This window comes from Harpia harpyja, chromosome 9 (genome assembly GCF_026419915.1).
Source record: "Harpia harpyja isolate bHarHar1 chromosome 9, bHarHar1 primary haplotype, whole genome shotgun sequence".
In the NCBI taxonomy this organism is placed as follows: domain Eukaryota; kingdom Metazoa; phylum Chordata; class Aves; order Accipitriformes; family Accipitridae; genus Harpia; species Harpia harpyja.
The window spans coordinates 42,581,428-42,604,946 of NC_068948.1; the positions used below are offsets into that span (position 1 = coordinate 42,581,428).

At 42.2% G+C, this 23,519-nt stretch overlaps 1 protein-coding gene across 7 annotated transcripts in view; it reads left to right on the forward strand.

Annotated features, from left to right (window-relative positions):
• PISD (phosphatidylserine decarboxylase) overlaps window positions 1–23,519 on the forward strand; it is a 29,859-nt gene that overhangs the window by 3,354 nt on the left and 2,986 nt on the right. The window contains exons 1-8 of one of the 7 annotated variants that reach the window (XM_052795554.1): window positions 10,781–10,841; window positions 10,971–11,120; window positions 14,997–15,413; window positions 17,668–17,833; window positions 19,876–20,112; window positions 20,242–20,380; window positions 21,317–21,463; window positions 23,216–23,376. In XM_052795554.1, coding sequence (XP_052651514.1) covers window positions 15,217–15,413; window positions 17,668–17,833; window positions 19,876–20,112; window positions 20,242–20,380; window positions 21,317–21,463; window positions 23,216–23,376 — 1,047 coding nt within the window. In that variant the 5' untranslated portion in view covers window positions 10,781–10,841; window positions 10,971–11,120; window positions 14,997–15,216. Of the gene's footprint in view, window positions 1–322; window positions 418–5,428; window positions 5,605–10,742; window positions 10,842–10,871; window positions 11,121–14,612; window positions 15,414–17,667; window positions 17,834–19,875; window positions 20,113–20,241; window positions 20,381–21,316; window positions 21,464–23,215; window positions 23,377–23,519 lie in introns of those variants that run through there. The other 6 variants (XM_052795551.1, XM_052795550.1, XM_052795552.1 and 3 more) reach the window with 6 other exon arrangements.

The following is a 23,519-nucleotide window of genomic DNA, read 5'->3' on the forward strand; positions in this document are numbered from 1 at the left end:
GAAGACTATCACTGTTACAATAGAATTAAGCTCAAGAGGAACATATGTCCATATTTGGTAAGAAAAAGAAAGGATAAAATAGATGCAACATAAAATAAGTATCTGCAGGAGCAGTTGGATTGTCAGGTTTTTTGTTTTTTTAGGGAAGGAATAGGCCAGAAGGGAATAGGCTCAGTGGAAATTTTATGATATTTTGAGGGGACTTTTACTTCCTATATTATTCAGCTTCTGAATATAACATTATCATTACATTGAACTGCTTACATTTGCATTATTAAACATTTGTACTGAAGCAACTGCTTCTTGTTTATTGTATTTGCAGTTTGCTGACTAGCTGTAACTTCCTTATACATGAGAACCTGTGTGTTAGAACTGAAGCCCTCTGGAAGCAGCCACCTTCTAGGACATTTTTCAGTGGTAAGTGAAGGCTTGTATCTACCCAGTGTTTTCAAATTCAGGGTTACTCAAAGTTAGGCAAATTACGGTCACATATTGGTGAAGTTCTTGAGATTAAAGTAGTAGTGGGAGTCCAGCATCAGAGACCTATTCAGTTCATGGCATTTCCATAGACACAAGCTTGTAAATTATGGTTTACTCCTTTGGTGTTACATTTTCCAGATAGTAAAAGAAGTGTATTTACCTATTTAATGAGATTCCTTGTGAGGTGTTATTCATTGTTTCTCAGCTATTTTGGAATACTTGGATAGCAAATGTAGCAATAAAAATAAATAAATTAAAAACAAACAAACAAACAAAAAACCAGAAACCCAAAAGCCAGAAATCATTTCCTTTAACAAGAGGAGCATTTTGGACAAATAGCTTCCCTAGCCATGGTTAAAGCTTCTTCTCTGCCTTTTTAGAAGTGCCATCTGTTCCACAATGATTTTGTAGGTATGAGGAGCCTTGCAGAGACAAAAATCTGGGCAGCAGTTAAGATGCTATAGTATGCAGAGCAGTATTGGCTAAAACTGGAAAGGCAAAGCTGATCCTACCTGGGGGAATGTCAGCCCCCCAAATCAGGAATACCTCCATTGGGGCTTATGAATAGACCGTGCAATTGTTTGTTTTCTGGGTTGTTTTTTCTCATTATTTTTGTTCACTCTAACACTGTATTATACCTGTGTGTGTTTATCAGCAAGTAACCAGCTTGCTTTGTCATTGTGACATCTGCTGCCCTAATGGTCTCTTTTAATGTGCCCCCTTTGATGGTATTTGCCTTTTTTTAAGCTTCGTTGATACTTTGACAATCATCCTTTTCACTGGTATTACCACTTCTGAAGAAACCTGTGTAACAGGGCCAGCAGAAAAGGAGCTAGGATAATAATGTGAATGGCTGCTATGTTTCTATTTTCTCTATTTCTTTCTTTTTTTTTTTCCTATGGGAAATTTATATTGGGATCTGTTTCCATCTTCCTTGGCAATATGTTTTTTTTACAAGTTTGGTATTTAATTTATATGTTCATACATTACAATAGCTGGGCAGTTCTGCATCCTTCGTACATGGCTTATTGCATGTAAATACAATACAAATGCACCTTTCTTATATCACATCCATCTCGGCACACTAATGAATCAAGGTTTTCCCCTGTGAGTGTTTTTGTACAACTTAACAACAAATTGTAAACTAGAAGTTAGTCGTGTAACAACAGTGTCACTTTCTTGGCTTCATTAGGTCAGCTGTATGCAAAATGAGGGATTTCAGGTTTCCCTGTACTCTCAACTCTCTCTACTCTCAACAACTGAAGAAAGTAGACTATTTTGTAAAGCAAATTTAATCAGATTGACTGTGATACTATTATCGGGTGCTAGAGGAGGAAGGACTCTGGGGAAGAGCGTATATAATGGAATCTCTTTAAATGTAGACTTTAAACTTTTCAAAACATCTGAAATTCTTCTAGTGAAGATGATCTCTGTGTAGCGCATTAAAACCCATTAATCATAGGTTAATTTTTCTTAATTAACTTCTGCAGATTACTTAGTTTTCTGAGGAGTCTACAGTGGAAAAATTACTTTTTTAAAGACACAATTTGGCAGAGAGGTTCAAGTTAGGACAGTGTTTCTGTATTAAAAAAAAGAAAGTAACAGCACAAACCAGGTGGGAATTTGTTGAAAATGTTCAACTGTATTACCTGCATTGTAGTGCAAGTCTTATCAGCTATTCACCTTGAGAGGTCTGAGGAATTCAGAATTCAGCAGTTTCAGGTCTGTAAGAAAGAAAAGGTATAAATATCCTTTTATATTTCAAACTGTACTTGTAGTTTTAATAAATCAGGAAATCAAAGTAGGTTTACATGAAATGTTTAAGACCTGATTAAAATGGTGCTTGCACTTCGAGTTACTGTAGCTGGGTAATGCTGTGAAGATCAAATATTATTTGTTTCTAATAAGTATTTGTCTGTAAACTTGTAGCATATGAGTTGTTGTATATTAGTGTAACAACTGCATGCAGTTGTCTTTTTTTTTTTTTTTTTTTTTTTTTCCTTGCCAGCTGAGGTGTGGATCCCATTTTCTATAACCATTTTGGGGGGTTAACTTGCCTGTCCAAATCCTTTGTCTGGCATGCCATATACGGATATTTCATTATTGAAAAATATGCTTGGACAGGTTAATAGAAACAGCAGCTCTTTGTAGCCTAGAAATCAAAGTTAGTCATTACGGGAAAAAAAAATATCTAGGAAGCTGAGACGCATAATGCAAAATTGTTGATCACATGGAAGAAAAAGTCATCTGAAGTTGGCTTTGAACAAATTAACTTTTTAGCCAGCCATTTTCTAATCCATTGATATTTCAGATTCTGGTGTGGATTTAAATCTAGATGACTTGCAAATGATGTCATTAGGAAGAGCAAATAACTCTTCTTTAGTTTTATCTCTACCCCTTATAACAGCCTCCCCTACACATTTGTATCCTTTCCTAGAAGAAATTCTTCATTTTGTCAGAGTAACAAAGCAATATTTATATCATTGCATCTGATTGCATAGACTAGAGCATGCCTTTGATTACACAGTTTGCTTTCTCATCCTGCATTTTCTAATGTTTCTGAGGTAATGAGGTTTTCTCATCTGTTCCAAAGAAGGAAATTGTTTTTATTCTCATTTGCTGAATATACTCAATGTTTAAAAGAAATCTGAAATAGGCTAGCTTTACCTGTAAGGAGTTCAGATTTAGGGTTCAAAGCATCTAAAAATGTGTCGTTAGTATGTTAAAAATCCTACACCTTTCTCCTCTTGTCCTGGACTTGTCTCTACTGGCTCATGTGCCAAGACATGAGCTTTCTTCATATTCTCATGCTGCTTGCCAGAGAGCTGCAGTAGTGTTAGTATCGTTAGAGAACATGATGTTCAGCTGAAATCTCTCAACAGTGCCAACTGCCTGAACATGGTTTTGTTGCCAGAATCAGTAACTAATCTTTTTGTCTTGGAATTTGTAAACTGGTTGTGTGAATTTCATTCGTGTCTGAGAGGTGTGGAATTTTATTCTGTCAGGGTAAAAAAAGCTTAACAATGGCGTGTTAGATGTCTTTGCCAATGATCATGGTTTGGATACCAGTTACAGAAATGCTGTTTCTTTAATGCTGGAGATGGGGAAAAGTCAAGTCTTCAAATCATTTATCAACAATTTAAACTGTGTTTGCTGTGGCTTGTGGAACATCAAATGGTTTGGTCTCTAGCACAGGAAGAGAAATGTTCACATCGGTGTAATCAATAGGGGCTCTTGAAGTGGAAACAGCCTCTTGCTGGATACAAACCAGAAGGAGCTGTTCCCACTGAGGGGTTTTGGTTTGGGAATTTGCTAAGCTCTGGTGAAACAGCTGAGCAGCTTTGCTAACTTAGGACCAAAGATGTGGTGGGAAGGGAATTAAAGGCTTTAGGGCTAAAGAGTATGGTTGGCTTCGGTACAGATATTTCTGTGGAAATAGTGATGCAAAGTTGAAAGATTGTAGAGTCTTTGTAAATTCAAAAGAAAAGTGTCTTTATAAACATTTAGCTGTTCTAAATGATGCCTGTCCTTTATTGAGCATTGTTCTTTAGGGCAGAATATTTTCTAGAATCTTAACTGTAACTGTAGTTGCTGCCTTGTTTGTTTGTTATTGGGGTTTTGGTTTTTTTTTTTTTCCCCCAGAAAATAAGATATTTTTTTTTCCCTGTAAGAATAAAGCTGTTTTCGTATTATGATGTATTTTAGGACATATAATTCAAACATTGTTTTAAATCACATACGTAGGAAAGAAATGAGCAAAAATATTATTTTGGTAAAACAAAATGTGAGCAACAATTACTTTTATTGGGCATCTTTTTGCCGCATAATGGATGAAGAATAGCTGAATGTTTCTAATCAACTCTACTACTTAGAACTAAAGCTTCCCAGATTGCTAAGCAATTATGCTTTGTCTCTATGCGTGCCTAGAAAGAGATTTGGTGTTTATTCTTTTGGTTGTTAATGCATCCTTTCATAGTAAAACCCTAAGCCTGACATTGATGGAACAAGATATAGTCCATTGTTTTTGATTCTGGCTCACCCATGTTAACGATTGTTGTGGAAATGACACCAATCAGAATTAGTTCCTCTGGGCATTTTCTCTGTCCGGGAGTGACTTATGCTCATTGCTGAGAACCTTCAGACTTTGACTGTAACACAGATAGAAGCGCAGTCTAATACTTAGCCCATTAAGCCCAAACATATTTGTTTTCTCTGAAGATTTTTGCAAAGGAAATACTTCCCACTGCTGTGGTTGCTCTGTGTGGCTGTCCTGTTGCTCAGTGCCAATGTGGTGTGCATGTATCTCACAGATGACATGCAGGGCTTGTGTTATGCAGGAGGAGTGTGGCAGTTCTCAGTAAGAAACAGACATAATACTAGACGTCTTTTTTTTTTTTTTTTCTTCCATGTGATGACCTGTATTACAGCAGAAATGTGCCTATTATCCTGTTTACCAAACCTACACTAAAGCAGGTCGTCATTTCCTTCCCTCTTCCAGTTAGCGGTACAATTTGGGGATTCCCTAACTATAATGAAAGCTTTAATGACTGAGAAGCATGAAGGTCTTCAGTACTACAGATTGTTCACCAGCAACTGATGATTCTATATAGTAACAGCATAGAAGATCTCATAGTTGGAAAGTATGATAGTGCTTTCAGGGAGCTCATTTTATATGTTTTGGGGGGAAGAATGTTGGAGAGATGTGTGGCAGGGGCGAGGGGGATGAGGTTAAAAACACAGATGACCAGTCAGTGCTTGTCAGCTGAGTTTCAGTAACTTGCTGAGCTGCAATAACTGGAGTACTTAGGAGCATCGAAACATAGCTTGTCTCATAGATTTCTGATCACGTTTTCATCACCTAAGCTGACATCCCTCACTGCACATAATAACTTTTTTCTTTACTGTGTAGTTGTTCTCTATCCCGAAGTGTGTTTTTTTTCTGTTACAGACAGGAAGAAGCTTCATACTGCTCCACTAGGGCAAGTCTTCCGCCTGCGCCCCTTCCATGTTCTGATTGCTACAGGTGGGGGATATGCAGGATACAGAAAATATGAAGATTACAAGTTGGAACAGCTGGAGAAGAGGGGCATAGAGGTGCCTGTGAAGCTTGCAAGTGAGTGGGAGGTAAGAAACTTGGGGCAGTTTTGCTTCTGGCACATTTGAGGCAAAGCTCCTTTGCTTTCATTCCAACAAAGGAATGTTTAATTTGTCCTCTACTGCCAATGTGTTTTTGACAAATCATGGAACTAAAGTTTCTGTCACTTAAGTAACTATAATTTTGGCTGAAGTCAATGTAATGATACATTAGGAACTGCTGGCATCTCCGCCATCTTTTAGTACGGCTGACACTATTTTTTTAAATACTTGTCAAATCAGAGGTAGAGGGGATAGTTAATCAAGTGATTGTATTACGTATTTTGAATAAAAAAAAGTTTGGTAGGCATTGAATCATTCAGATGGAAGTCATGTAGTCCACCCTCCTGCTTAAAGCAGGGCCTGAATTTGGACCAGGTTACTCAGGGCTTTGTCCACTCAGGTCTTAAAAATTTCCAAGGACAAAGATTCCACAGTGTCCCTGGGCAGCCTGTTCCAATGCTTAATTACCTTCGTAGTGAAAAATATTTTCCTTATATCCAGTTAGAACTGTCCCTGTTTCAACTGATGGCTGTTACCTCTCCATCTCCCGCAGTAAAGAGCCTGGTTCCATCTTCTCAGTAACCTCTTCTTGGAAGTTGGAAGACTGTTGTTAGGTCCCTCCTAAGTCTTCTCCGGGCTAAACAAGCTCAATACCCTTAGCCCATTCTCAAAGGCCATGTGCTGCAACCCTTTGACCATGCTGCTGGCCCTTCGCTGCACATGCTCAAGTCTATCAACATCTTTTCTGATCCTAAGAAAACTGGACACAGTATTCCAGATCTGGTCTCACATGCACAGAGTAAAATGGAATGACCTTCCCTTGGCTTGTGCTCCGCTATGCTGTTGGCCTTCATCACTGCCAAGGCACGATGCAGACTCATCTTCAACCTACTGTCCACTTGCACTCCTGAGAGAGCATGAGGCATGCATCTGCAGTAATTGATGGAGCTGTAGCTCTGCTTAGCGCAATGCATTTTCTCATTTTCCCCACCTTGCGTTGCAAGGTAGCAAATTAAGCACATTATGCAATTTACAGAGTTAAATACAGAAATCAAAATAGGCAGGACTAAAATGACATATCATAAAATTCAAAAAACATTCAGTGCTGAGTTGTTGGGGTTTTTTTGTCCTAGCAGTTCTAGCTACGGGTACAGCTTGTGCAGTAGTTGTAGGGTTTATCTTCTCACTAGCTGCTCAATCTGTGCTACTTTTGGCACTTCAGTTACTTCCTCTATGCCTTCATGCCTTACATACTTTACAAGGAAGCTGAGACGGAATTAATACCTAGTTAATAAAAATTTACCTGTTTTCTTTGTGAATATATAGCAAGACCTTTTTTTTGTAGGTAACACCTAGGTCTGTAATGGCTCTTGGTGATCCTGAGGGATTTTTGCCTTTTCCTTCTGGATTCCAAGGAGTTCAGAAATTATTGTGGAATTGCAGTAGGTATGTCGGATTCATAGGTCAAATATCCATTGCAGCATTGAAGTAAGAAATACTTCATAATTTCCTGTAACTGCTCTATCTCCTTTGAAATACTAAGTGTATTGTACAACTCCATGTTAGACAGTTTAAAGTATATGTGGTATTCTTCCAAACAGCCAGGTGAGTGCCTGCTTCAGTGCCATTTCTGAAGGCAAGGAGTTAAAAATCCTAGGATTGTAGGATTGTGTAGGAGATGCTTCAGTCTGACCTTTAGCATCCCATTTCTTTGCATTCCTGAGCACACTGCCAGTTTGTGAGTGGTTTGGCCACATGCCTGTGGGGGACTAGGCTGGAATCCCTAAATTCATTTTCACTAGTGACCCAAATCAGATATGATCCAGACAGTCCAGATGCTAACAGTTTAGGCAGTGATACCTCCTGAGGAATTTGTCTGTAAATCTGTCTTCTGTATATTCTTTTTCTGCTGAAGCTTATTTCAAACAGGTTTTATGTTTTGATTAAAAAAGAACTGGTAAGTGTTCCTGGAGTATTTATTTTAAAAGGCGATGTCAGTTCAGTTTTGATACTCGAAAACAAATGTTTTTTTTGTTACTGTTTGTACTTTTAGGTATGAAATTGGGTAATTCCCTTATTAAATTTGCTTTCTTTCATCATACTGATATGCTGCTTTGTTATTGTTTGATGGCTATTTGGTGAAGCTACGAGTATTGCTTTTGATGAAACAGCTCTAAAGGATTTGTTTTTTGCAGTGGGGAATCACACAAAGTATTTAAAACTGATAAGCAGGGCTCCAAATGCAGCAGATACTAGTAGGAGACACTAACAAGGTTTCCTAGTCCTTCCTGATGTGCTTAAGTTCTGTTGAATGCTTCTGTGGGAGGGAAAGGAAGCTTGACAGTTACAAGGAAAAAGAGAAACTGTGTTCAGAGGTTGCAAGAAATATTCCAAACAATGAAGGATTCAAGAAAAATAAGAGCTGCGCTGTTCCTTTTTATTGGAAAGCAGTGTCTTTTTTGCTGACCTATCATTTTCCATTATTCTGGTTTTTGCATCCCTGGAAGCACGCTTAGGAGTGTGGAAAAGAGGGGTTTCAGCTTGTTTTTTAGAGCAGAATAAGCCTTTGCATAGGCAAAAAAGAGACCAAGTGCGATTGAACAGGCTTTGAAAGGGCAATATAGAAGAAGAAACTGCTGCACATCCCCTCCCTGCGGAGCCTGCTGCTATGAAGTTCTGATTCCACAGTACCAACCTCGTGTTCATGTGCGAACACGCACCATCTTCCACCTGACAGCTCTGTAAGGCAGATTCCCCTGCTTCTGAGCGGAAGACAGAGGTATGAAATAGGTAATCATCATCATGTTATGCAAGCAGGGAATCTCTCCCTGTTCCAGAGGTACATATCGGTTTTGTCATAGAAGTGTGCATAGTTTTTGATTGAATTAAGAAGAGTATACTCCTATATGGTTTTGCTTTGCTCAAGCTCCATAAAAGAATGGGGGAAAATAATGAATCTGGTTGAAGTCGAGTGTCCCGTAAGTTTTTCCACAGGGAAAGACAAAACTATTGTTTCTTTAGCGTAGATCTTTTCTTCCTGTAATTTTCTTAGAGACATTATGTAGCTAAGAGCTTGAGCTGATTAACGCCTTAGTGTGTCTCCTACTGTGAATACCAGTGAGGATCAGCTTTCATTTAATTAGATGAGGTAAAGCAGAGGGCTTGGAGGGAGATGGGTAGATATTTATCAGATGGATGGAAGCTTATTGTTTCAAATCCTTGCTGTCACAGAACATTTCCTGACTGGGATCTCCATGCATAGCACGCCATCCATATGCTAACTAGAGGCAACTTGCTTCCTTTCACCTGGGCACCAGGCAGCGTTGATACGGGATCGAAGAGTTACTATGGGCAACCTTGGCCAAAGAGTGAGTTCAGATGAACAGAGTGGCCAGATGAACAAGAGTTTTTCCTCTAGAGAGAGGAACTTCTCGTAGCTGTCCTTTGCTTCCATAGTTTGTTCTGGTTTGTGTAAGCAAAAAGCAGTGTTTGTTGGAGTGACGTGCACCAGGAAAAACACAGTGAACCTTTAAGGGAAGTGAGCTGTAGTGCCATCTGATAATACAGATGACAGATTAATACACAGTTCTCTTCAAACCTCAGCTTATTGTCATGGGCCACAGTTTTTAAAAACAGCTTAATACAGTGGGGAAGTGCTTGAGTATGGGTTTAGGATCTTGATTCTCAGAGGTAGGAGCACCAGTCTTTCCTATTGATATTAAAAACTGCTCGTATTTATGGAACAGAGGATACTGGATACTATTTTGGCAGTACAATACAGAAGGTGCTTTCCTTGGCCCAGAGGAGACAGACATTTAGTATTATGGTAAGAGGTGTGCATCAAGTTCAGGAAAGAGCTAATAATGGAAAAAAATCTCATTATTTTTTTTAATCCAACTTTGGAAGAATGAAACAATCTCTGGTTGGTTGGTCTCTTACTCGTCGTTCTTGCTCCCATGTTCTGATGTTTGGAGTTTTATTTGAGCAAATATGCAATTATGAAAAAATTTCTTGTAGAGTGGCCCAATGCACGTGACAAAGATGGTCAGAAAATGTTAAAAGCGGTGAAATTTCAACAACATCAAAATGTGTGAAGGGTGTGACAGTGTATAAATATTTTTCTCAGCTGTCCTGGAAAGTTGAACTTAGTAGAATCAATACTTTTTTTTAATCTGACCCGTGAGTTGGCTTTTTGACGATGTAAATCTGTTCTCTCTTGTACAACTTCCTGAGCATCTTGCTGGGATTATGGAGCAATTTATCCGAGCGTTTCGGGAGCACTTTCTTGCTTTGGCCGAAACTGTGTGTGTCAGTCAGATGGTCAGATTTCAGAACATGGTTTAGTGGGCATGGCTGATGGTTGGACTCGATGATCTTGCCTAAATGATTCTGTGATTCTACGGTGTTAACGCCGCACCAGGACACCACCGGGAAGGCGCAGCCGGAGCCGCGCCGGGGTCTCGTTCCCTGGCACAGTCGCTTTCCCCGTTGCCTTGGCCGGTGGCTCCTTGGGAAGCCGAGCGGTGATGAAGGGACCTCCTCGTTCCCCGGGAGCGTCCGACCCCCAGCCTGGCAGGGCCTGGATGCCTCCCTGGCCAGACCCCTTCTCCCGCGGAGCCCCGGAGGTCCAGCCCCCTCCTCCCCGGGCCGAGCCACCGTTGTCGCCGTGTTCCGGTCCCCTCCCGTTTCTCTTCCTTTTCGGTTCTCCTGCCCTGGCTCCTCCTCCGAAGGGGGACGGGGCCCTACGGGAAGACAGAGCCGCTTTGGAGCCCCAGTGGCTGGGAGGCGAGCCCGGGGGGAGGGCCGCCTGCTCCGCGCCGCTTCCTTAAAGGCGAGGACCGGCACCGGCACCGGCACCGGCAGCGGCGGGGAGCGAGCGGCTGCGGGGTGTCCCCTTGCCCGGGCGGGGTAGGTGGGGGGGGGGTGCGGGTGGAACCCCCCATTCCCGTCCCCTGTCCTGCCGGCGAAGGGGCCCCGGGGGTGGGTGGGGGGGGTGGGGTTGGCCGGCCCAGGGGGGAGCCCCCCTTCCCCGCCGGCCCGACCACGGAGCCCCGCGGGGGCGGGAGAGCCGGGCCCGGCCGTGCGCGGTGGTGGGGTGTGCGCGACCCGGCGCTTTGTTCACGTGTCTGAAAACTGCTTTAAAAGGGCGGGTCGGCATCGCGTTTCAGCGGGGGAAAGCAAAAAAGCCGGGAAGGAGGAGACCTCGCTCTGCTGGCCGGCATCGGGTAAGGGCTTGTGGACGGGCGAGGTCTGGTGGCCAAGGGTTGGGCGTCATCGTTGAGCCTCTGGCTGGCTGGAAGTTTCAGGAGAGTCGTTCCAAAGTCTCGGCTCTCTCACGAGTCATCTCTTAACAGATGCAAACAAAATGAGTCTCTCGGAGCAGCGTTATCGGAGTTCAGAGTCCCGTTGTTAACTTCCTCCGCGGCGGGGGAGGGCAGGTGGGGCCGGAGGAGCCGCCGGGGGCTTTGTTCAGCTTCTGCCAGGTCCTGCTTTGTTGGGAAGATGTAACGGGGTTAATGCTTCCATCAGAGATCCCTTACACAACAGGGAGTTTGCTTTACAGGTATCTTAAGCTAAAATGCGGGGGGGGGGGGGGTTAAGACGTGAAATGGAAAATATTACTACAAAATATTAAAATAATACAGTGTATTTTAGGTGTCATCAAGTTTCATGTCACTTTGCAAAAGTAAATAAAACTCTTTCTCTATAGAATGCAACTAAAAGAGCAACGTAAAATTAGGGGAAAACGATCAAAAGTTTTTTTCTTAATAAATTAAACCCTAATAAATTAAGAAAAAATATGTAGAAAGGCTTCTTCATATGAAAAGTAAAGAATTTAGAAATTAAGGATGGATAAAGCAGAGCGTGGTACGTTTCATTAGCCAGCACCAATAATCTGCAGAAAGCGGTACAGTTGGCAAACTTCCCCAGCAGAGCTGGAAGTGAACGTGCTACTCGAAAATCATGGGGCCTTGGCAGATGCTAACTCTGCGCTCGGGTTTCCCCAGCAGCATGAGAGCTTGAGGTTTTGTCATGCTCTCGGAGTTCAGGAGCTCCTGACTGGGTGTGGAGCATCCAGTGTTTCTCTTGCTGGGCTGGCTCCAGAGAAGGTTGGGTGGGAGCAGGGATTACGTGTCTGAAATTAAACAGATGCTGCTGGGAAAGGAATGGAACCTTTAATAAATGGTCACTGAGTACCTCTCCCCTGATTGCAAGACCTTATTTTTGCTGGCACTTACATAGAATACAGCATTTGGATGCGTACGGTGCATTTTTTAAACAGTAGTTCAGTTACCAAATGTAGAAAATGTGACCAGAGGGCCTTGAGCACTCTACGAGCGCATTCCAAGCCTAACGATTCGTGCTTATGATTTAAAATTGAGACCGCAGGTTTGAAGTTCAGTTGTATATTAGTCTTTCTTGCAAACGCCTTGCTGTATTATTTTTTAAAACTTGAGGGAAGGGCTTGAGGTAGTAATGATAAGTAATTAAATGGGGCCACTGGATTTGATGCTTATTTGAGCTGACAGAGCAGAACGGTGTTACATAGCTGGCAGATTAGCAGTTCTCTATTAGATAATAATTCTCTAGGGATTTATACCTGCTGGTAACTGCTGCTTTGATTTACCTAACATGGATTCTGGGCGAGTTCAGACAGGTGGGGGAGTCTGGTACTGCTGTCCAACCTCCTGCAAACCAGCAATAAGATTCTTGTCTAAGCTGATAACGCAGGCTTTGTGGCACTGCCTGCATCCCAAGAAGTCCAGCTATTGAGACGCCATTATATGAGTTCCTCTGTCATGAGCTGGTTGATGACCAGTTCTTGTTCCTTTCACAAGTAGGTAGGAAAGTAGGTAAACTCAGCGTGGATTTTTCATTTCAGCCTTCTTACACTGTAGGAATGGCACATTGCTTCTGGGGCAGTTGCAACAGGGGTGGCAACCTGCCATATATGTCAGCGTTTAAGCAGGACTCGGGTATTTGCATCTTGGTGAATGTAATGAGGTCAGTAGAACAGAACTTAAGAGAAACTTAGGTCTTCTTACTCACCTGAACTCAGTTTTTTGAAGAAGTGGAGGAAAAAAGCTTTTAACACTGATATTTCTCCCTTTCTGGAGAGGAATCTCTCTTGCACCATATTTTTTGTTTTGAACTAAAGGGTGGTAGTTCCCACTGCATTGGGCTGTAGAACATTTCAATGTCCATTTGTTTCTAGGCAGCAGGTGGGCTATTTAACTTGTTCCATGCTTTCAGAGAATCAGGCTTGTTCAGTCTAGAATATAATAATTTCTTGAAAATGTTTTGGGGGATAAGATTGAATTTCTACTGAAAGACTGTGTGGGTTTTATCTCCCTTACCCTTAAGGGAAGACTACTGAAGACAATGTAGCTAAGACTTCTGTTTGCTCTGTTGTCTTTCTGCAATCTCATGCATAGGCGAAGGTCTTCAAAGGAGATTAGACAGGGGAGCAGGGTGCCAGCCTGTCCTGGGGAGCTGGGCATGGCCAGGTGCTGCGAGCCGCCCGCGCAAAGGGCAGGCTGCGGGTTGGGGTGCTCTGCCTCCTCCTGCCTGGCTCCACCAGCGCCAAATGAATGAACAAACTCCACAGTTTTGTGAAGACGCGTATTCAGTGTGAAAATGATTTTCATCTTGGTCCAATGAAGTGCCTTTTGAAACGATGTTGTCAATTTAGCTTGTTTCTATTTAAAATTTAGTATTTAATGGTGGTAATTTCTAATGTTCCAGGCAAATTAGGAGAAATAGCTCCCCTGTGCTCCTCGTTGCTTTTCGTTGAATTTTGGTGGGATTTGGGGTAACTGCTTTCATCATTTTACTATACAGATGGCTTCATTTTTGTTGTGTAGGAGTTTCTTGTGCCAGCCAGAGAAAGACTGAATGATATTTTAACTAGGAAAACAAAAAAAGTTGGCACAGGGAGGAAGGAGTATGTTTTGAGTGCTTTCAGTTGATCTTAAATTTATCTTCTTTCAATAAACTGGATTTTTTTTTTTTTTTTTAATATGCAATTGTTAAAATTCAGCTTAAACAACAACGTGCACACAGGTCTTGGAACTTCCCGAGGTACAGAATACCATATAGCAGTTTTCTTCCTGAAGAAAATACTCTAATGCAGGGACTCCAGAGGTGTTTCTAGGGAATATCTGTAATATTTGAAGGCCAATCAAAATACACAATTCTTTCTAGAATTTTTTCCTTTCGAGGCCTGAGTGGGATGCCATTAGCTAGTTAATTCTAGCTTTTCCTGCTGGCCCTCCCACTTCTGTCTCTAACACAGTACAACCCTTCACATCAGAGCACTAGTATTCTATTTGATCTACTCTGTAGGCATACAGCTTTCATGGTGTTTAGAGAGCTTTGGAAACAAGGAATTTGGTTTGTTTTGTTTTTTAAACCCAGACTTTAAGAGAAAATGTAAGTGAAATGGCTAGCCACTAGAGAGTTAGCCCCTAAATTGTTCTGGGTATTTGGTTTAATCTTGAGGTGAGATGTAGCTAGCTGACTTCCACTTTCTGAACTAGGGGTCTGGTTTCAAGCTCCCTTAACAATCCAAAACCAGTCACAGGAGATGCAGAAAATCTGTTTGAGATATGGTCTGCAGGGTCAAAGAGGGAAATTTCTTTCTGTGTATTCAGAATGCTCAGATAGAAATACTGCAGCCTTTTGTCTTTAAAAAACAAAATGAAACCAAAACAGCTTCCTTTACTCATGTTTTGTATTTTAGTTCTACTGGACATTAAAACTGTGACAGTACTGAGAGTCACATAATAAGACATGTTAACACTTCTTTCATACCCGATTCTGAAGCTGGCCCTAAAACTGGCTTATTTCATTATGTATCTGGGTATTTGTAGAAGAATGTTCTTTACCTGCTCCCTATGTGAGTCTCTGAGACGGCAAGAGACTTCAGGAGATGGATGTCGGTGTCTGGCAAGGGTTGTAAAATAGAAAGATGCTCCTTTCCTTTCTGTTTTCTTCTTTCCAAGCTGGACGTTAAGAGGAGGAAAGGATTTTTGGTGCGCAGCAGTCCAGAACTCTTTTAGGGGCAGCTGCTGCACTGCAGAATTGAAGCTGGGAATTATCTCCTCCTCTTCTCCGCCCCACTCCTCCTCCCAGCCTCGGATTCAGACTGGCTCTGGGGTTAGCTGTGCAAGGCCAGCTGGCTGCTCATCTGACTGTAGTGCATCGCTGCCCAGCAGCCTGAGACTGCAGGGTGTTTTTTGGAGAGTTGGGTTTCAATGGCCACCCTGACTAGCGGGAAGCAAGGACTGCTTATACGGACAGCTCGTTTTTATCTTGTGCAGAGTCGGCTTTGTAGTGGGATGTTGAAATATGACACAATGCCTGTTTGTTTGCAATAGCTGCAACCCTCGTAGCAGAGATTCAAGTGGGAAACAGAGGGGGAATCCAGAGACAAACCAGCGGGGGAATTAGGAACTGTGACGCCGTGTCCTCTCTCCTGTGCCGGAGCAAGCAAAGGAAAGAGAGGTAGAGGAAAAAAGACTGAGCCTTGCAACCAACCGTCACCCTGACGATGTGTCAGTCAAACACCCTGCAGGGACCAGATCTGCACACAGGGAAATGGTGAGATGCTATAAAGCTTTATCTAACCCTCCACCCTCTTGCTACAACCTCCACAAAGTTAAAATTCATGTCCGGAGGCTGCGTTCAGGGAACGGCAGCAGCAGCAGCTGTGCCGGGGACCAGCACCCACAACTGGAGAGTCCAGGCCCGGCTGGCTCTGCCGGTGGTACACCAAATAGGAGAACTCGTTTCAGGTACTGTTCAGTATTTTCTGCTTTGCAGGAATGGTGACTGAAGGGAGAAACGAGGGAGGGAGGATGGGAGGGCTTCTGGGCAGAAGGAGCAGCAGCCATCTGCAAAGCTTTTGTTTGGCCTAATTACTATAAAGCTCCTTATGCATTGAATTGGCAGAGAAGGGCGTGCTGTTATGTGACAAGGGGAATGAGGAGGCTTTCATTCCTTTCCTTTCTCCTCTCCATCACTAGGAGAATGGAAAAATTAGCGAGGGACCACTGTGAAACCAGGCCAAGGCAGTGAGAAGCCCGAGGGCTCCGGCGGGAGCTGCCAGGATGCAGCTCTGCAGGGATTGGTCCATGAGCGACTGCAGTGAAGAGGGGGAGAGCAGTGGGAGGGGGAGCGGGACCTCCGCGCTCCATGCTGGCAACCCGGCTCCCAGCCCCGCCAGCCCTCGAGCAGACCGCAGGCTGGTGGGTGGTAAGGATGGGAGGAAGAATGTGAAGTGTCCCTTCTTCCCATGTTGAGGCAGTCCCACCTCCTGCTGGGAAGAAAGCCGGCTTTACCTCTACTGAGACAGCACTTCATCTCCTCAGGGGGGTTTTTGGGTTTGGTTTTTTCCCCTTGCATTGTGATGCACAGATCATTCTCTGGTTTTTATTTATTAGTTCTTGGGGGGAAAGCAGCTGTGTTCACTGCAGAAAAGAATCTGAGCCAAAGGCACCATCTTGCATCCCAAAGTGGTGACAGTTGTACCTGCCTGCATGATATTTTAATTCTGATCCAAGTTCTGAAAAGAATGTGTTGGCAAGAAAATTTCCTTTTAATTTCCCAGCTTCTTTCCATCTTGGAAAGACATACACAGTATTTTATAGTTCATCCTTCGTATCATATAATCCAGTGAGAGAGCTGTTCACGGCAGACAGAGCGTACCACTTCCAGTTTGTGCGCACACATAGCTGTATCCTGCTTGCAGGCATACTGGCTTCAGCGATGTGTGGAGAACAATCTTTTAGCCAGGATTTAAGTCAGTGCCCAGAAGACTTGAATATTTTGCCCTCAGGTAGGCAGACTTTCATTTGATAATGTGGCCTTGGAAATGCCAGTGGTTTCTTCATGCGTAGAAGCCAAAGAATAAATGGGGACCTGAAGGATCTCTCCTCCAGACCTCCTGCAAGGGTCTGAACTGAGGCCCACGATGTCCTCTGCTAATAAGCTGAGCAGCTTTTCCCTCTGAGAGTTACAAGTTCAGCTTCTCCCCGTGGCCATTTGTGCAAAGTGAGTTTCCTCTCAGTCAGGATGTCCACGTGACAAAAAAACATAGATGCAGTTGGTTTGAGGCGAAGGAGTTGGTTATTGGGCTATGGAGACTAGATTATCTTGCAGCACTAGCAATATTGGCTTTGTCCACATGCTCTCTGTTCAGAACCAGGATGCCCAGTGATGGTTTTAAGACCTGGAAGGATGTCTTTTGGAACCAGTTATTTGTAAATTGTATTAACTCAGGAGTGCCACTCCTGTTGTTTCTCAAGTAACTGCTTGTTTCTCAAAGTTCGTGAATGACCAACAGGTCTGTGTAAATTTGGCTCCGTCATCTTTTGTGATACAAAGTACAACTTGAGGCACAATCTAGTCAAGATGCCTTCAACACGTGAACCCTTGGAGGGACCTCAGTTTATTAGGTTTCAAGGATTTCTTTCATTGGAGTATCTGTTCTTTCCTTAAAAGTGTCCCTCCATAGAGTTATTATTAAAGTCCCAGCATCACAGATTCCTAGCTTTCAGAATATTGTCTGCTGTCCACTTTGGCTATCCAACAGCTGGAGCAGTCACAAGAAACATATTCTGGGGATGTAATCTTCTGAGATTTGGAAGAAGAACCTTTGCTCTTTGTTATTTCCACTGTAAACTATCATGTTATGTTGTTATGTTGTTAGTTGGATGAACCAGCTGTGTCTTGTTTTTCAAATGTCACCTGCAAGTGATCTTGCCTTTAATTTTTGAGGGTGTCATTCATAAAATGTGACCTGTGAGAGTGAACACTGGTTTTTTTGGACAGAGGATTTGTCCGGTTTTTTTTGTTTTTGTTTTTTTTAAGATAACTGGTCTCCTATTTTGGGAAGGGGAAGAACTGATTAAAATAAAGGAGTAAAGACTTGCAGAATCAATGTTTTAAGTAAAGATTAGCAGGAATAAATCATCCCCAGCTATCAGACGCTGGTGGTTCTGAGGCTGAGATGGCTGACCCTCTTATGTTGTGTATGTAATCTTTCAGGTTGCAATTTCCCCAGCTGGCCCTGAGGCGAAGGTTGGGCCAGCTAAGCTGTATGTCTAGGCCTGCTCTGAAACTCCGTTCTTGGCCTCTGACTATTCTCTATTATCTTCTGCCTTTCGGTGCTCTTAAACCCTTGACCAGAGTGGGATGGAGGCCTATGAGCAGGGTAAGTGTGAGCAGGTCTCTCTTGCGCTTCGTGTATGTTAGCTGTTTTATACCGAAGGGAGCTGGCAGCAGCTGGCTGGAGAGATCCTTAATATAGGACAGGCTGATGATCACTAGTAGGAAAGCAGAGAGATGCACTTCATGTTTACCTTTAGTTTTTACTGTTCATAGTTGTGTCGACTGATTGCTTCACAGACAACAGTCAGGGGTCTACCCAGGAAAATCAACAGAAACTTTTGAATTAATTCAGTCACCTGAAATATCAGTGCTAGGATAAGGCAGACCAAACCTCTTCTCAAGTTTCCTTTCCTGGCCACATTGAAATGGTCTCTTGCTTTGTCATTTTTGCACAGAGGGGGTTTGTTCCTCAAGTTTTTTGAGCATTTGTAATCCAGCCTATCCAAATGCTACACAAATCTCTGCTCTGACACTGTTGAGAGCAGGGTGTGAGATGCCTTTCACAAGGTTATTCTCCCCGCAAGTCATGCAATTTCAGAATGCAACACCACCACAAATATTTTGATTGAAAACTGGAACAAAATTGCCATTCTTAAGCCTATTTCATTGAACAGCTGTTCTGTTTGATCCTATCAACTTGAAAACCAGGCTCTTTTGAAGAGAAGGGGCGACTAGGAAATACCTTGTCTGACAATTTTTGTGATTTTTACAGTTGTATCTGCATATTCTCCGTGTTTGTGGAAAACTGAGCAAAATTTATTTTAGAAATTAACACTGTATAAGGCATGTCAAATAAAATGGCAAAACATTTTTTTGTTCAGTACTTCAGCTTATATAACCTAAGGTACTGTTCATTTAGAAGTTTTTATCTGAAGTAAGATTAGGTTGGTGTTTTCTTTCTGAAATATCACTGTGTTTTAATGTGATGCAGGATGGCGATTTCTGAGTGAAATCTTAATTCGCTGTATTTGATATGATGGACAGGCTCTCAGCCAGTGTGTGCTTCTATTTGTGTTTATGGCTGTTTTCCAAGACTTAATTATGAAGGATATGATTAATATTGAGAACAAATGATGACTCTTGCTAAGAAAATGAAAAAACCCACAACTTTTCATCGGGAGCTAAATGTAGCTGAGCTGTACTGTTCAAAAAAATTGTACCAGATGCAGCAGATCACTATTTCTTTGGCAAAACTAGTTTTAGAGGATTCAGTTCCCTTGGTCCACACTCCCCCGATTACATCATGGTCATGTGAGCTTTTTGGCTGATACGAAGTACCACAAATCCCAGAAGAGTTACCTGCTGGAATTGCCAACAGGAAGACAGAGTCATCTTTCCAGTTACAACAGCATATACCTCTTGCCAACATTGTTTCATTTGTTTTTCTTGCTACTAAAACTTATGCTTTGGTGTAAGTCCAAAGGTATATTTCTACAGGAATAAAGGCACTTTACACCCTTGTAATTAGCAGCTCCCGATGTTGTGAGAGGAGTAAGGCTGGCATAAGTTTATACTGGTGTAGCTGCATCCACGTGGGTATGTTTCTTTGATTGTACCAGTATCATTAGAGCAGTACAATACTGGGATGTGGAAAACACCCTCATTAGTAGATGCATCTGAGAAGCACGTCATCAAACACAGAAATTATTTTTCAGTCAATTTTCATTTGGTTATTCACAAAAATGAATATATTGGTAACATTAAACCCTTGTGATGAGTGTTCTACTGGAATATGTGAAATGTGTCTTTTTTTTTTCTGTAAGCCTCATGTTGGGCAGTTTCCAGTAACTTGAATGTGGAGCTTCAGCCTGCAGGGGTGTGGAGATGCTGGCTTCAGTATAAGGTTATAGTAAATTTCATCCTGTCCCTCACCTGCTCTCAGCAGAATGGAGGGAGTGAGGACTAAGTGCAGTGCAGTGTTAATTTTTTGCTGACTTAAAGGCTACTTTGTTTGTGGTATAACCCACTGAGTTCCAGGGATTGGTTAGCAGGAACAGTTTGATCCTTTCTGTTTTATGGGGAGAAGTAAGAGAAAGCCATTGGTGGGAAGAACTGAATGATGTGGAGCAATCCATCTTTCTTTAGGTTGCTCTGTACAAATCGGTACCAACTCGACTGCTCTCACGAGCCTGGGGTCGCCTGAACCAGGTGGAGCTGCCTACATGGCTCCGGAAGCCTGTTTACAGCCTGTACATCTGGACATTTGGAGTGAACATGAAGGAGGCAGCTGTTGAAGATCTGCATCACTACAGAAACCTCAGCGAATTCTTCCGCAGGAAGCTGAAACCACAAGCACGGCCAGTCTGCTGTTTGCACAGTGTGGTGAGTAAAAGGAAATGAAGGCTTTACACTACGCTACCAGCTTCCCCCACGCCCCAAAGGAACATGTCTGCTTTGTGAGGAATGAATGAATTCCTAATGTATTTAATTTTTTTTTTTTCTTCATTGTAGATTAGTCCCTCTGATGGAAAGATCCTTAATTTTGGACAGGTAAAAAACTGTGAAGTGGAGCAAGTAAAAGGGGTTACTTATTCTCTGGAATCTTTCTTGGGACCTCGCATCTCCACAGAGGAACTGCATTTTAGCCAGGGTAAGTTCTGCATCAGTTCTGCATTTATTCTGCTCTGCCCTTTCAGTGTTCTCAGAGATCATGAGAAAAGAGATTACTTTTTTTTCCTCTCTTTCTCACACTGTCAGGAACAAAAGCGGGTCTGATTTTTGTTTTGTTTTATTTGGGGATAAACATGTCATTGTTCTAGTTCTCTTTCTCACCAGTGCATTATAGTCTCTTGTCTGGCTCAATCTGATTATCTGAATTTAATTGCTTGGTTCCTACTTGACTCCAAGATCTGCCACTAATAATGAGGCTGTAGCACTCCTGCTGTCAGACTGAAATGTGCCCAAGCACCTGGTTAGCAAAAATTGGTGTAAGCTACTCTAACAAGATTTATGCTCAAGCACTGTACTTCTAATGACTTGTGCTGTTACTGCTCTGCTGCACCTGGAGCACTGTCTCCAAGGTCTTCAGTTTTGATGAAAGCAACACATTTTGCTAAACTGGTGAGGGAACTGGAGAGACCGAGTTCTGCAAATAGTAGGGTTATTTTCAACATGAGCACAAATGCAACTACTGCGTTTTATAAAAATAGGGCCTCTTCACAAATTCTGTTCTTAAAAGGGTTGCTCTGAGAAAAATTCTGTTCTTGAAAGGGTAGCTTTAATAAAAACTCTGTTTCACTGGATTTCAGTTTCTGCTCTTCTGTTTAGGGAAGGGCAAACTCCAAAATTAAGGAATTTCCAAAATTATTAAAACAATACAGGGTCTAATTTTGTTGTAAAGGGAAAAGAACACTTTGAAATATTGGATTCCTGGACAAAGTGTATTTTTTTTGTAGTCTCAACAATACAAGTGGACTGCATTTAGTTCTCTGCTGTTACCACTCGTTCTAATGTAGAATGCTTGGCTGTGGTGGACGACTGCATGAAGAGTATCTTTAACCCCTTTCTTTCCGTTGTTTCTTTGCAGCCCCACCTGGTAACTCTTTTCAGCAACAACTAGTCACAAAGGAGGGCAATGAGCTCTATCATTGTGTAATCTACCTTGCACCGGGGGATTATCACTGCTTCCACTCACCCACTGACTGGAGGGTGTCACACCGTCGTCATTTCCCAGGTAGGTTTCCATCCCTAGAAAACGAACGCAGAGCAGCTATGGAGGGAAGCACTGGTGTGGGCCACTGCTGAACGAGGCACGCCAGTGGAGCAGTTGTACAGTCGCATGATGGATAATGGTAGAAAAGTGATTTGTCACAAATGGTAATGAATTTTATAGTAGTATAGTTTACCAGAACAAATCACGTATAAATGGTGAAAACAGTAATATCGTATTCAAGCTGGTTTAGATCTTTGAAATAACTGGTGATGCAAGCTGACCTGACTTGTTCCCAAACACGATTTGTTCAGTTTGCACCTGAAATAAGAGTTCTGCAGATCAGACCAAACAGTAGCCTAAAATACGATCTCTGCCTGTGCTTGGCAAAGAAGATGCAATTAAACAGTTACGCTACTGGAGCTGGGATCAGATGTGTTTGTCCTCCTCTTCGCAGATCATCATACTCTAGGTCAGCAGATAACAAAAATGTTTTACTTCTTGATATTTAGCAAAAACGTGGATTTGGTTTCAAACACCATGAAAAAGAGACACAGACAATGACCTGCCACAAAGTTTGAGAAATTTGTCAAGTTCCAGACTGAAGCTAGGCCTTGGTTGAAACAAAGGAGTATTAGTGAAATGCTACGATCAGATTCAGTGCAGCAAAGCAGATGCGTTTTACAGCTAAAAATGTGTGTAATGAATCTACCTTACTAAATTACTTGAAGGACTATGTAGGGATTTAAATTTTTGAGGTTATTCTGTAATAAACTTTTTTTAACCGATTCACATTATTAGTATTTCCTGGTCTGCTCTAGCTAGGTAGCTACTTGGTTTTCAGCCATAGTCTCAGCAACCACTTTTACCCATTTACCAAAGAGAACTGGAAGGGGCTGCTGTCATGCACTAGATAGTTAACCAGTGAAACCTGTTCCTAAGCTGTAAAAAGTTTCTTTAGCTTCCTTTTAGTAGCCTGTAGCCTTTTGTTTGATGGATCTTATGTGCTTATTAGAAGGCTTCTTTCAATTCCATCTCAGACTAGGGACTAGCTCTGCCTATTGGATGCCAATGAACAGTAGTTGTTATTTGTGAATTTGTAGATGACACTAGTGTGAAGTTGGTTGGTTACATCTTTGCTGGAGGAATAGCATCAGATAGTGTGGAAATGAGTCCCTGCCACCTCAGTTTGGGGATAGAGGAGTAGGTATGACTGATGCTACAATAGGCTTCAGCAATGACAGGTATTTTGAAAGGGACTCCCACCCCAGATTTTGCTCCCTACTTTAATGGCAGGCTTTCACTGTCTGGAAGTGCAGTCAAGGTGAAGCTGTAGATGGGAATAAGCAAAGGCTGAGGGAGGCAGGGGGGTACAAAGAACCATTTCCAGGTATGAAAACTGAAACCCTTTGCTCTTTAACAGAGAGAACTGTAGATGGTGTGCCAGATTGCATTCAAGCCTTACAATGAAGGATGTGCATGGTCTTCAGTTTCCCTGTGATTCTGCTAGGAAAAATGCAAAGTAACACGAGCCCTGCCCAAGAGTGTTGATCTTTCTGGACAGAAGACTAAAGATGACATCTTTCTATGACCCCTTGTTTATACTACAGCCTTGTCTTTCATTTGCTCTGCCTAGCATTTACCTCTCTTCGTGCAAATAAGCGACAGAATTGTTTACTGGATCAGCTACAGTTATATTGAAAATACCATTTAGGTAGCATTACAATTCTGCTACAAACCAGACAACTTAACTTGATTATTTTCTTACTATTGCAGGCTCTCTGATGTCTGTGAATCCTGGAGTTGCTCGCTGGATCAAGGAACTGTTCTGCCACAATGAACGGGTTGTCCTTACAGGTGACTGGAAACATGGCTTCTTCTCTTTAACAGCTGTAGGAGCAACGAATGTCGGCTCTATCCGCATCTACTTTGACCAGGTGAGCAAGACGGTAGTAGGCAGCTTTCTGGGTTTGATGGTTGAGGTTGGTACAGTATAGTAAAATTACAAAATATTATTACCCTGAAATTAAGGTGTTTCACAATACTGATGTTCTAAGACTGATTTAAAGGGAGTCCTCTC